Source organism: Coregonus clupeaformis, chromosome 7, assembly GCF_020615455.1.
Source record: "Coregonus clupeaformis isolate EN_2021a chromosome 7, ASM2061545v1, whole genome shotgun sequence".
Taxonomy (NCBI): Eukaryota; Metazoa; Chordata; class Actinopteri; order Salmoniformes; family Salmonidae; genus Coregonus; species Coregonus clupeaformis.
Window position 1 is genome coordinate 60,701,131 of NC_059198.1, and position 13,166 is coordinate 60,714,296.

General features: G+C 42.9%; 1 protein-coding gene across 2 annotated transcripts in view; it reads right to left on the reverse strand.

The window, feature by feature from the left end:
* Positions 1-540: 540 nt before the first annotated feature.
* LOC121569821 (cadherin-6-like) overlaps positions 541-13,166 on the reverse strand; it is a 75,153-nt gene continuing 62,527 nt past the window's right edge. For both annotated transcript variants that reach the window (XM_041881040.2, XM_045221443.1), the window contains exons 6-12: positions 11,133-11,320; positions 7,080-7,333; positions 5,605-5,741; positions 4,861-4,982; positions 4,569-4,686; positions 4,078-4,329; positions 541-3,473 (exon numbers count right to left, since the gene is read on the reverse strand). In XM_041881040.2, coding sequence (XP_041736974.2) covers positions 2,959-3,473; positions 4,078-4,329; positions 4,569-4,686; positions 4,861-4,982; positions 5,605-5,741; positions 7,080-7,333; positions 11,133-11,320 — 1,586 coding nt within the window. In that variant the 3' untranslated portion in view covers positions 541-2,958. The remainder of the gene's footprint in view (positions 3,474-4,077; positions 4,330-4,568; positions 4,687-4,860; positions 4,983-5,604; positions 5,742-7,079; positions 7,334-11,132; positions 11,321-13,166) is intronic.

The window sequence follows — 13,166 nt, forward strand, 5'->3', positions numbered from 1 at the left end:
GAGGAAGATTATGTGGATATATTGAAGCAACATCTCAAGACATCAGTCAGGAAGTTAAAGTTTGGTTACAAATGGGTCTTCCAAATGGACAATGACCCCAAGCATACTTCCAGAGTTGTGGCAAATGGCTTAAGGACAACAAAGTCAAGGTATTGGAGTGGCCATCACAAAGCCCTGACCTCAATCCTATAGAAAATGTGTGGGCAGAACTGAAAAAGTGTATGCAAGCAAGGAGGCCTACAAACCTGACTCAGTTACACCAGCTCTGTCAGGAGGAATGGGCCAAAATTCACCCAACTTATTGTGGGAAGCTTGTGGAAGACTACCCGAAACGTTTGACCCAAGTTAAACAATTTAAAGGCAATGCTACCAAATACTAATTGAGTGTATGTAAACTTCTGACCCACTGGGAATGTGATGAAAGAAATAAAAGCTGAAATAAATCATTCTCTCCACTATTATTCTGACATTTCACATTCTTAAAATAAAGTGGTGATCCTAACTGACCTAAAACAGGGAATTTTTACTACGATTAAATGTCAGGAATTGTGAAAAACTGAGTTTAAATGTATTTGGCTAAGGTGTATGTAAACTTCCGACTTCAACTGTAGCTAATGAAACTCATACATTGAAATCATACATTAAAAGTATCTTTATAAAAGTGTGTCTTCAGCAGGGATTTAAAAAGAGGCACTGAATCGGCAAGCCTGATATCCTCTGGCAGACTATTCCAAAGCCTGGTCTCCTTTCGTTTTCAACCTAGACTTTGGAATAGTCAGCAATTCCCTGCCAGAAGATCTCAGGCTGTGTTCTTGCTCGTAGGGAGATAAAAGATCTGAGATATAGGATGTGGCTAAACCAAGCCTTAAATGTGATTAATACCATTTTAAAATATATTCTAGAAGTGACTGGTAGCCAGTGTAGAAAAGCTAAAATAGGTGTGATATGGTTACATTTTCTGGTGCCTGTTAAAAGCCGAGCTGCAGAACTTTGAACTAACTGTAGACAATGGAGTGATTTCTGACTGAGACATGCATTCAAAGAGTTAAAGTAATCTAGGCATGAGGAAATAAAAGCATGAATAACTTTCTCCAGATCAGTGACTGAAATAAGACTTGACTTTAGCTATATTTCTTAGATGATAAAAGCAGGACTGGACTACCTTCTTTACATGCAGGTCAAGGTCAAAGAAGACATCAAGGTTACTGGCCGTAGGCTTTACATTGGTGGACAAATGACCAAGGTTATTTACAATCTGGGTTCTACCAAGGTGGGGGCCAAATTAAACAACCTCTGATTCTGTGTCATTGAGCTGGAGAATATGTTCAGACATCCAACTTTTGATGTCGGCAAGACACTTGTGAAAGGTAGCTACGCTTGCTTGATCACTGGGTCTGATTGGAAAATAAAGCTATGTGTCATCCGCATAGCAGTGAAACTGAATGTTATGATTGCGGATGATGTCACCAAGGGGAAGCATGTACAGGTAAAAAAGGATGTGGCCCAGATTTGACCCTTAAGGGACCCCATAGTGTATAGATGCTGGGGACGATACGGAACCACCCATGCTCACTGAGAAACGTCTGCCACATAAATATGACCTGAACCAGTCGAGGGCAACGCCGGAGATTCCCACCCACCTCTCCAGCCGGTCAACAAGGATGTTATGACAGACAGAGTAACACTTTATAAAGAGGGCACCTTAAAGGTAAAGCGTTATCGACATTAGTTCTTCAGATACAGTCAGGGCTCTGAGGAGCTTTTTGGTCCAGGTGTTTCAGCTCCCCCCACAGAAAATACAGTCATGACCAAAATTATTGACATCCTTGATTTTTAAAATTAATTTAACCTTTATTTGATCAAAATGAGCAAAGAATACTGAGCTATATTGTATGATAAAAATGGTGACAATTATATTAATTTTGAACCCTATCTTTTTGAGAAATTGTTTTATCTTTCTCTGAGCAATTGTATTAGTATTATCAAAAATAATTAGCATACAATACAGCTCAGTCTTTTGTATGTGTTTGTCCCAAATGGCACCCTATTCCCAATATAGTGCACTACTTTTGACAAGAGCCATATGTACCCTGGTACAAATGTAGTGCACTATGAAATAGTGTGCCATTTGGGACGTAGATTATGCAAAGCTATAAGGAGGTATTGACAGTCAGAAAGGTGCGTTTTGTGACGTCCAACCCATAGAAATAGAATGAGTAGAGCGGTTGTCCCCATTCAAGTCAATGATGCCATAGTGGGTGTACTGGTTTGAGTGTACCCATTGCATTCCATTTTCTATGGTCCAACCCCTCAGCCTCTCATTATGGCTTTGTCTGACCTCAAAAGTACATTGTGACATACACAGTCAGTGCTATAAGGGGGTGGATGGGATGCTAAAACCTGATAAAACATAACTGTACACTGTATTGTATCGATTTACAGATACACACACAAGCTACGATATAACTCACAAAATGCAGCTTTTTTGTCCCAGAAACACTGAAAAATTAATAGGCGTTGTCTGTCTATCAAGTTCAGCACAAAACTGCTTGCTGTTATTCCATCGCAGGCAGCTTTTGAAAAAGAAAAGAGAAGAAGTTTGTTTGTATATAGAGATACTGTGTATGTGGGCCTGGTGTACTTTACACCAAGTATTTTTCTCAGGAGTCCCCTGCTGCCTTGCAGAGAAAGATAAAGTCCACTAATACTGACAGGATGCACCTAGCTTCTTACTCCTAGTCCTCCAAAGAGGTCAAACATCAACGGTGATCAACGACGGTAAAATAGCACTTTGACAAATACTGCCTCGTGTCTGTTTGTGTCCTCTTTGTTTTGTTCTATTGTTTGCCACTTTCACAAAGTACCAGGAGTTAAGTTCACTTTAGCTAGTGTGCGAGTGTTTGTTTGTTTGTTGTACGTTTTCCTTTAGCTCCCCTCTTACGAGCTCCCTCTCTCTCATTAGGAATCCCTGCAGCCATCACTGTCCTCTCCCCCATACATGTCAGCTAGTTTCTTAAACCTGGGTCCCCACTCGCTCAGGTAGTTATAGTCCTGGTCTACTTCTGTGGTCATGGAGCCCAGGGAGCTGAGGGACTCAGCAACCGAGCCGCTCCCCTCGTAGGCGTAGGTGGCCAGGGAGTCGTAGGGCGGCGCGGTGGGGTCCTGGTCGTTATCCTGAAGCCTTTGGTTTATGAAGTTCCTGACGTCCGCGTTGTCCCTGTGGGCCGGGGGAAGGATCACAGTCCGACGGACGGGAGGGTGCAGGGTCTCGGGCTTAATGTCCCTGCGCGGTTTGCTCTCCTCTGTGGCCTCTGGGTTACGCAGCGTGCCGATATCAAAGGCCTGGGTGTCCTCCTCTCCGCCCCCTTCATCGTTGTAGCTGACGACGTTGTCTCTCACATCCTCTTTGGAGATGATCAGAGGCTCCTTCTTCCTCTGCTGCCTCCTCAGGGCAGCGAACAGCACCACGATCACTATAGACACAAAGAGAGAGGGAAAGAGAGAGAAGAACTTGAGTATGAGATGGGATAGGAGAGGCGAGGAAAGGAAAGGAGAGCTGAGCAAAGGAAAGGAGAGGAGTATGCTTCGACAATGTGGAATGCATCGATCATGATCACTCCAGAAACAAGACAAAGAAAGGCAGTGTAACTTTTGTTATTTTTCCTTCCTGGGTTCCTCTATTTTCTGAAGGATAGCTATTGTCTGTTGGGAACCATTGGTGGTGTGAATATATGATACACTCACTGATGTACTTTGGTGGGCTGAGACAGGCTTGAGCTGCCACATAGGACGTGTGGTCTGGATTTGTACCATCTATCTAGCACAGTGCAGTTGCAGTGAAGAACACAAATAAATAAAGAGCATGGATAGGTTTGGCTAACAGAGATCAGAATATAACATGGCGTAAGTCAATGTCCTCTGAATGTGATACTTATCATTTATGTGTGTTGTTGTGATTGATGCTTTTAATGTGCTCTATGTAAGCCACATGCCAAAGAAAATGTTCTGTCATGTAAAAAAATATATGGACAATAAAGCTATTTTTTTTTTTATTGAACTGAATTGTACATTACTCACTGAGCAGTATGAGGACACAGACAATGATGGCCATGAGGGCTCCAGTGCTGAGCCCTGTGGTGAGGACCAGAGCTTCCTGGTTACACAGCTGCATGTTCCCCTCGCGGTCGCATGTACAAACGCGCACCGTCAGGGTGTTGGTGCTGCTCTGCATGGGGAAGTCGCCGTCCGAGATCACCACGGGAACCAGGTAGGTACTCCTCTGTAGCCGGCTATAGCTGTTCCGTCTGGTCAGGATACCTGCCGTGTTGTCTGTTGGAGAGGAAAGTGTTAGAGTTAGCTACTATACAAGTTAGATGGGGGAACGTTCACCAATTTTTTAAGAGGCTTGTTTTCTTTCAATTTATCTTGTCTCAAATGTATGGCTTAATGTGTGTGCTTAATTGTGATCATGACTGCTGTGGAATACATATGTTATGAATACACAAAATCAAAGACACTGACAATTAAATGTGTGTCAACTGTTGTTCTACAGGAGGAAGCGCATGTACCTTTATTGTCTCTGACGGTAAAGTTGGCTTTCACAGAAGCCTCATGTGCTAGACTGAAGAAGAACCTGTGTCCACCAATAGGCTTGTCAGCGTCTGTAGCACTCACTGTCTGAATCCTCTTAAAAAGGTATGACAAATATGATCAAGCACGGATAACATATTTTATCTCGAGGAACAAGACAAATGTGTTAACTGATGAAGGTTCTAAACTGATAAATGTTAGATCAGTTGGGGACCTTAGGTGGCAAAGAAGACCTGCTGTAGTGGTTTAAAATAATAGTACATTGTTTACCTGGTTAGCCTTGGCATTTTCACAGACGAATGTCTCGTAGTAAGTGGCGAACGTAGGAGCGTTGTCATTAACGTCCAGTACTCTAACATATACTGGTACACGGCTCATCAGCCGTGGGTTGTCTGTGGAACACAGGGACATGACATTTAATAACAACACCAAGTAAAATACAATAACTGCCTTGATACGATTATGATACTGTTCTGTGTCTCGGAAAGCACCTTGGTGTAGGTCCCTCAAATTCAAATCTAGACATTGAAGCCAGTTCCACTGATTTAGACCTGCGACAGCAAGTGGGTACAAAAATGTATCAGGTAGAACAGAAAACCAGCAGTAGTCATGACCGCATAGTGTAAGATCTGAATACCCCTGCTACACTACGACAGTGGCGCGACCCCAGAAGGGGGAGATGAACAAATGGAAAATAAATAAATTGGGAAGAACTGCCCTACGAGGTCTGGAGTAATGCTGGTATTTTGTAGTACCTGATAACTAATTGCACCGATCTGGTATCCCAGGTCTGAATCAGTCCATGATTACAGAGGAAGAATAAAACATAAAAACATGTGGAACTGGCTTCAAGGTCCATATTTGATTTTGAGATGTCTTGCTGATACAATGATGCTAACTCAACTGCTCATAGTACTGTACATGTAACTAGAAAGTACTGTAGTAATTCACCACACACACACACACGCACGCACACAAACACACACGTACATCGATGATCAACATGGTACTTACTGAATTCAGTGGCGATGACAGAGATGTTGTGCCAGGCGTTGTCCTCTCTGTCCAGAGTCCTCAGCATGAACACTGAGCCGTTGCCCGGGTGCACGTTGAACACCCTGTCCATGTCTGTACGCCGGTCAATAGAGTACCTGCACATAGCAAACAAGTATAAGCTTCCTCTCTTTCTCACCATGTCTTTGGCTGTGGGGCAGTGTATTAGGAGTACCTGCAAAACACAAACAACAAAAATAAGCTTCCTCACTTTCACAGGAATATTATGCACCCTGTCTTTGTCTGCACAAAACCAGTGCAGCAGTATCACAACAATACATCCTATTGCTACATTTATCATCCAATTTGAAAGCAATTTGGATGACTGACAGTTGTGGTCCGGTCGTTCGGTAAAAAATAGAACGACTCCAACAAATTGTATCTATGCTATCATGGTGAAGTGTAATGGCTGTTTGGACACACACACACACACACACACACACACACACACACACACACACACACACACACGAATGCATGCACATGTACGCATACACATACAAAATGAATGTGCATGCACGCACACACACACACAACATTTATGTGCACCCACACACACACAGATACACACAAACAGACACACACACACAGACACACACACACAGGTAATCCAGTTGTGTTGTGTTTCTCCACTTCCTGAGAACGAGTGTTATATATCAGTTTGATTAATGGAGGAGCGGATGTAGGCAATGTCCCAAATGCACCCTATTTCCTATATAGTGCACTACTTTTGACCAGGGCCCATAGGGTGTCATTTGGTTGCAGATGTTGATGGGGAGAAGAGGGAAGGGGAGCGGAGGAGGGAAGCATACCCCCAGGGGGAAGACAAATGTGAACCAGGGCGATCAGTCGCTCAGGTAACATGTACCACCGCACCCCTACCCCAATCCCTCCTCTCTTCCTCTCCCATCTCCACCCTCTTCCACTCTCTCCTTTCACAACCACTATTTTTACTCATTTTTTCTGAACAACCAACCGTTTCAGCGTCTATCTATCTATCTATCTATCTATCTATCTATCTATCTATCTATCTATCTATCTATCTATCTATCTATCTATCTATCTATCTATCTATCTATCTATCTATCTATCTATCTATCTATCTATCTATCTATCTATCTATCTATCTATCTATCTATCTATCTATCTATCTATCTATCTATCTATCTATCTATCTATCTATCTATCTATCTATCTATCTAAATGACCCCTACACACTCACAGACACACACAGACACACGTACAGACACACACAGACACACTATTTGCCCCCCTCGTTTCCGACAGTAAGTCTAAGCTTGTTAAATCTGTTGCTGTTGGGGTGCTAATTGCCTTTCTAATATTCTCTATAATTTAGTTGGCTGGGCCTGGCCCCTGGCTGATTAATAACAGCAGATAAGTGTGTGTGTGTGTGTGTTTGTGTGCGTACATAGTACCTGACTGGACTGCGGCTGCTGTCTGGATCTGTGGCGCTGACTGATCCGATGATGGTGCCTACTGCCACGTCCTCTTTGACCTCCATGATGTAGCTGACCCGGTCGAACACGGGCGGCTCATCCACATCCTCCACGATCAGTTTGACCGTCGCCCCGTCCGTGGTCGCCGCATAGCGCAGGAACCGAGGGTCAGGGTTGGAGTTCTCAACCTGGATCCTTAGAGTGTAGGACCGCTTCCTCTCAAAGTCCAGAGACTGAGGAGACAGAGGGAGAATGGAGAAGAGAGGGTTAACAACTCACACACACTCACTCGCCACTTTCTTTCCTTTTCACACAGACAAATCCTGTGACATGCAACACCCTCCTCGTCTAAGCAACACACACACGCACGCACAGACACACAGACACACCAAATAATGTGCACTCTATCAACAATTGAATTGATTCAGTGTGACTCAACCTCTCTGTCCCTCGTCAGTTGACACATTTTTATTTCACTTTCTTTCTCCTCTCACACAGACAAATCATGTGACATGCAACACACTCCTCGTCGAAGACACACACAATATCAACAATTGAATTAATTCAGTGTGACTCAACCTCTCCCTCTTTTTCTGTGTCTGGGTGCTTTCCTTTGTCTGGGGTGGCAGGGAGCCTAGTGGCTAGAGCGTTGGGCCAGTAAGTAACCAAAATGTTGCTAGTGTAGTAGAAGAACGTGAGAAGGTGATACACTCGCGACTAGTGACTTGCTGACGCAAGCCTGGTGTGTTGATTCAATATGGCATTGTCCGGATGGATGGCTGTATATTTGCATCTCACAGGAGAGAGTCACCTTTGACATGGCAATCTCCAGGATGAGATGTTCTTGCAGAAATCCTAGGGTCACTGTCACCAGGAGAGGTGTGAAGACTGATGATGAAATGATGACTTGAATAAAGAGCTACACATTTTGATATGTCTTATTCCATTGTATGTTTTCTGGTTGATGTATTTTTAAAGTGACTGGATTGAAATTGTATGTTGGGTTGACTGGTTATCAGGCACATTCCTGTTGTCTGGTCATAACATTCAAATTGAGTTGTCTTTTGTTTTCACTAGCAAAGTGTTAAGTAATGTTAATTCAAGCTCCTGTGTGTATCAGACACACATTTTTTCTCTTAGAGATGATTCTGAACTGAAGACATGTAACCACATTAAGTCTTAGAGTAAATGACTATCACCAATAGGCTGTGTTATTTTGTAATGTATCATGTATTTCATGTGCACTGTAATTGTTTGAGTGTCAATTATTTCGTAATACATTCCATTAGTTGAATTGAGTAAATGCATTCCTCGTTTTACAGAGTAATTATTTGATTGACTATATGCCTATAATTTAGTAGGTCTATTGATAGTTGTTAATTACACTATACACATAGCATTTACAGTATGATTGGTCTCTAACTGTGCATCTCTGAGCTGAGGTTAACTCAATCATTTAATGCTAGGACATTGATTACAAAATATTAGCTCCTTGTTCCTCAGCCTCTTAATACGGTAATTGCATAACTGTAAACATAGACACGTGTATCTTATAGTATTCCGAGTGGTGATGCAAGGCTCGCAACCTTAGCTATACCCACTGGATATGGTTATGGGCCTATAGCATTCACATAATAATGGAGTCAGATTGATAAATGTAGTTTATTATTATTCAACATAATTTTTACATACAGTATCTGTCACACCCGGGCTCTGGGACTCTATATGTTGAGCCAGGGTGTGGTCATTCTATGTGGTGTATTTCTATGTTGGGAGTTCTAGTTGTGCTGTTTCTATGTTGGCTAGAGTGACTCCCAATCAGAGGCAACGAGTGTCAGCTGTGGCTGGTTGTCTCTGATTGGGAGCCATATTTAAACTGTCTGTTTTCCCTTTGTATTTGTGGGATCTTGTTCGAGTTGGTTTGTGTTTGACCGTTGACTGTCACGTTATCGTTTTCTTGTTTTGTTCGTGCTTTCACTTAATAAAGAAGTATGTTCGCAACTAACGCTGCGCATTGGTCTACTCCATACGACGATCGTGACAGTATCTACATAATGGAGACCCCTCATTCTCAGTCGATGGGGATTTCCACCAACCTACATAATTGGTTGGATAATTTCCACCAAACTAAATGGTGACTCCAGCTAATGGCGATTTCTATATTACATTACACTAGTTAAAATTCCCAAGCCGACAAGGTGAAAAATCTGTTGATGTGCCCTTGAGCATGGCACTTAACCCTAATTGTTCCAAGGTCGCTGTTGATAATGGCAGCCCCTGGCAGTAACCCCACTCTCAGAGGGTGTCTCAGGGAGAGTTGGGATTGCAAAAAACATTTCCAATTCACACATGCGTGTGTGAAAATAGGACAAATATAAGCACCACAAAATTATTATTATATTCTGTCTTTAGTAAATGAACTCAGGTATGCAGTGTAAAAAAGGTTTAAAGCTCCCTCCTCTTCTCTCTATCTGTGAGCATCCCAATAATCTCTCCTTTCTCCTGAAGTGTGCACTTGTTCGCTTCTAAGCGACTTTGGGTTCATGAAAAGCGTTATATAAATACCATGTATTATTATTATTATTATTCTTCCCTTCATGGATTTGAAAGGAAATTACTGGTATATGCTATGGAAACTCTAGCCATGGGATGAAACCTCTGGCTCTGTGCTTCATCTTTAAGAGTGTCATCACACCAATGCTGTCTGGAGAGAACACATCTGACGTGTGACTTTAGCTGTGAGGGAGCTACTGCCAAATCAAATGCAGTCATTTAACCAGAGAGTTGTGTGTGCGTATGTGCATCCGTGCAGGTTTTTCGATGCCAATGAGCTTTCAACTGGCCACTGTCTGCCTGTACCGAACTTGATATCAAAGAAATACAGTCATTTGATATGACCCTTCAAACTCAATATATCGTTGATTGATTTTGTCCTGCTTGGCTTTACCTCAAGACAGGGGTTTGATGATTTCAACATGAACATGTGTTGTTCGGTGACAGTGTGAGCGGTACAGGAGAAATGGCATGCCCTTTACCTAGATGAGCCATTTAATTAAAGTAGGCTCGGATGTACCAGACCCTATACACAAACACAATAACATGCACGAGCCCGCACAAACACACAGAGAGAGAGAGAGAGAGAGCGCACTTAGATCCCTCCAATATCATTACAACATTAGCATCAGCAGAAGGTAATTACATCTCCCTCCACTCAATGATGACCTGGTGGAAGTGACGTGATCGATTTAAAGTCACACTAGGGGATAAGGGGGCGCTTGATAAAGCAACAATCTGATTCTGTTTAATATGTCAAAACATACTATAGCTCAGAGCACCCAGAGGACCACTGGCTGGTTCTGGTGAAATAAATACCTAGCATCAATCTGATCTGCACTCAGAAACCGTGACTAAGAATACATCCTATCTGAGCATGTGAATGTACAATCTGACACGACTAGATAGCAATGTAGCAAAAACCAACCATTAGAAAGGCAAGGTGAAGCAGTTACCATATCACTTAAATCTATCAGATACTTTTAGGGCCCTGGGAGTACCGGCTAGGGGTGGATTGGGAATCCAGACATATTGAACGAGTGTACACGGTAGTAGGGTCTAGCGCAGCGTTTCCCAAACTAGGTCCTCGGGACCCCAAGGAGTGCACGTTTTGGTTTTTGCCCAAACACTACACAGCTGACTCAGTTATCAAAGCTGGAGGATTAGTTGATTATTTTTGTCAGCTGTGTAGCGCTATGCCAAAAACGAAAACGTGCACCCCTTGGGGTCCCGAGGAACGAGTTTGGGAAACCTTGGTCTAGTGTCTATAGAGGTTACGGTTCAATTTGGAATCCAGCCATACTGACATTTCTGAGTGTGATAACACCTAGGGAGTAGGGTCGATTGAACCATGAACGAGGGACTAGGAGTGATTTGGAATCGAGCCATTCTGAAGGAGTGTCCTAGGGATTAGGGGCTAAGGAATAGGGACTAGAGACATAGGCTAGTGGTAGATTTGGAATCCAGCCAATCACTGACCTTCCTGAGGGTGATGACACCATCCTGTGTGCTCCTATTGGTTGAGATGTCGAACATGGCGGGGCCATCGCTGCTGGTGATTCGGTAGTTCATCTCAGCGTTCCTGCCGATGTCAGCGTCCGTAGCTCGCAGCACGGCCACAGTCGAGCCCGGCTCTGTCGACTCGGGAGCTTTGAACTCATACAGACCTGGAGGAAAGACACACACACATTCGTTATTGTTGTTTTTTTCATCTGTAACACCTGGATCAACCCCTAAATTCATACTTTTAAGTACATCTTAAAAGCCAACATCAATAAATCATGCATAATTTATTCAACGTGAATACATTGGCCCATACATACAGTTGAAGTCGGAAGGTTACATACACCTTAGCCAAATACATTTAAACTCAGTTTTTCACAATTCCTGACATGTAATCCTAGTAAAAATTCCCTGCCTTAGGTCAGTTAGGATCACCACTTTATTTTAAGAATGTGAAATGTCAGAATAATAGTAGAGAGAATGATTTATTTCAGCTTTTATTTCTTTCATCACATTCCCAGTGGGTCAGAAGTTTACATACACTCAATTAGTATTTGGTAGCATTGCCTTTAAAATTGTTTAACTTGGGTCAAACGTGTCGGGTAGCCTTCCACAAGCTTCCCACAATAAGTTGGGTGTATTTTGGCCCATTCCTCCTGACAGAGCTGGTGTAACTGAGTCAGGTTTGTAGGCCTCCTTGCTCGCACACGCCTTTTCAGTTCTGCCCACAAATGTTCTATAGGATTGAGGTCAGGGCTTTGTGATGGCCACTCCAATACCTTGACTTTGTTGTCCTTAAGCGATTTTGCCACAACTTTGAAAGTATACTTGGGGTCATTGTCCATTTGAAAACCGAGTTTTAATGACTCCAACCTAAGTGTATGTAAACTTCCAACTTCAAATGTAGCTAGTTATTTTCACCAGATGATTTCCTGGTTTGAGCCAGATAAATTGATGCGTCCCTGTCTGCCAGCTCGAGCACCCCACTGTATCTCATATGCTTAAATAAATAGCTGGTCTAGTCTGCAGAGGGATGGACGTGATATACACAGGCTGCATAGACAAACACCACTGACACCCTTATAAAACATGCTGACATCGTTCTGGCAACGCCTGAGTCGGCAGGTCCCACACACACATCTTGCATGCACACATGCAAGTGTACACACACACCAACAAAAGCACACACACACATACACACACTCAGACATGTTTGTTTTAATATCCTTGTAGGGACCAAACAATTAATTCCCATTCAATATCCTATTTTTCCTAACACTTAACCTAACCCTAACCTTAACCCCTAACCATAACTTCTAACCCTATTTGTAACCACTAAGCCTAAAATAGCCTTTTTCCTTGTGGGGACCGGCGAAATATCCCCACTTGTCAGAATTTTCCTTGTTTTACTATACTTGTGAGGATTTCTGGTCTCCACAAGGACAGTAAAACCACACACACATACACACACACACACACACACATACACACACACACATCCCACTATGGAGAAGTTTCCCAGGCTAACAAGTATTTAGTATTGGGTTGAGAGGTATAATATAAACAAATTATATCGCTGCCTGACACTGGGTGTCTCATTACAATATCCACTTGCTCTCACTCTGTCTTTATTTTTCTCCCTGCCCCCTCTCTTCATCCCTCCCTCCATTTATTCCTCCCCACCTCAACTTCTCTTCCTTTCTATCCGTCTTTACCCCCTCCATCCCTCCCTTCCTGTTCTGTCCATTGAGGTGAGGTGCAGTGACAGTGTTTGTCTCCCTGTTGGAGAGGGTGATAAATGGAGGCAGGGTCTCTACGTTTGTGTGCATTTTGTGATGTGAAGAGCTATTTGGCTTGTATGCATTGATTCTATCCAAGTGTAACACGCCCACACACACACACACACACACGCAAACACACAAAGATAAACACAGAGACACAGAAGCACACACACTGGTGTTATTGAGGGGAAACAAAATGACACCAGTAATCTGTCAATCTGATGCAGCT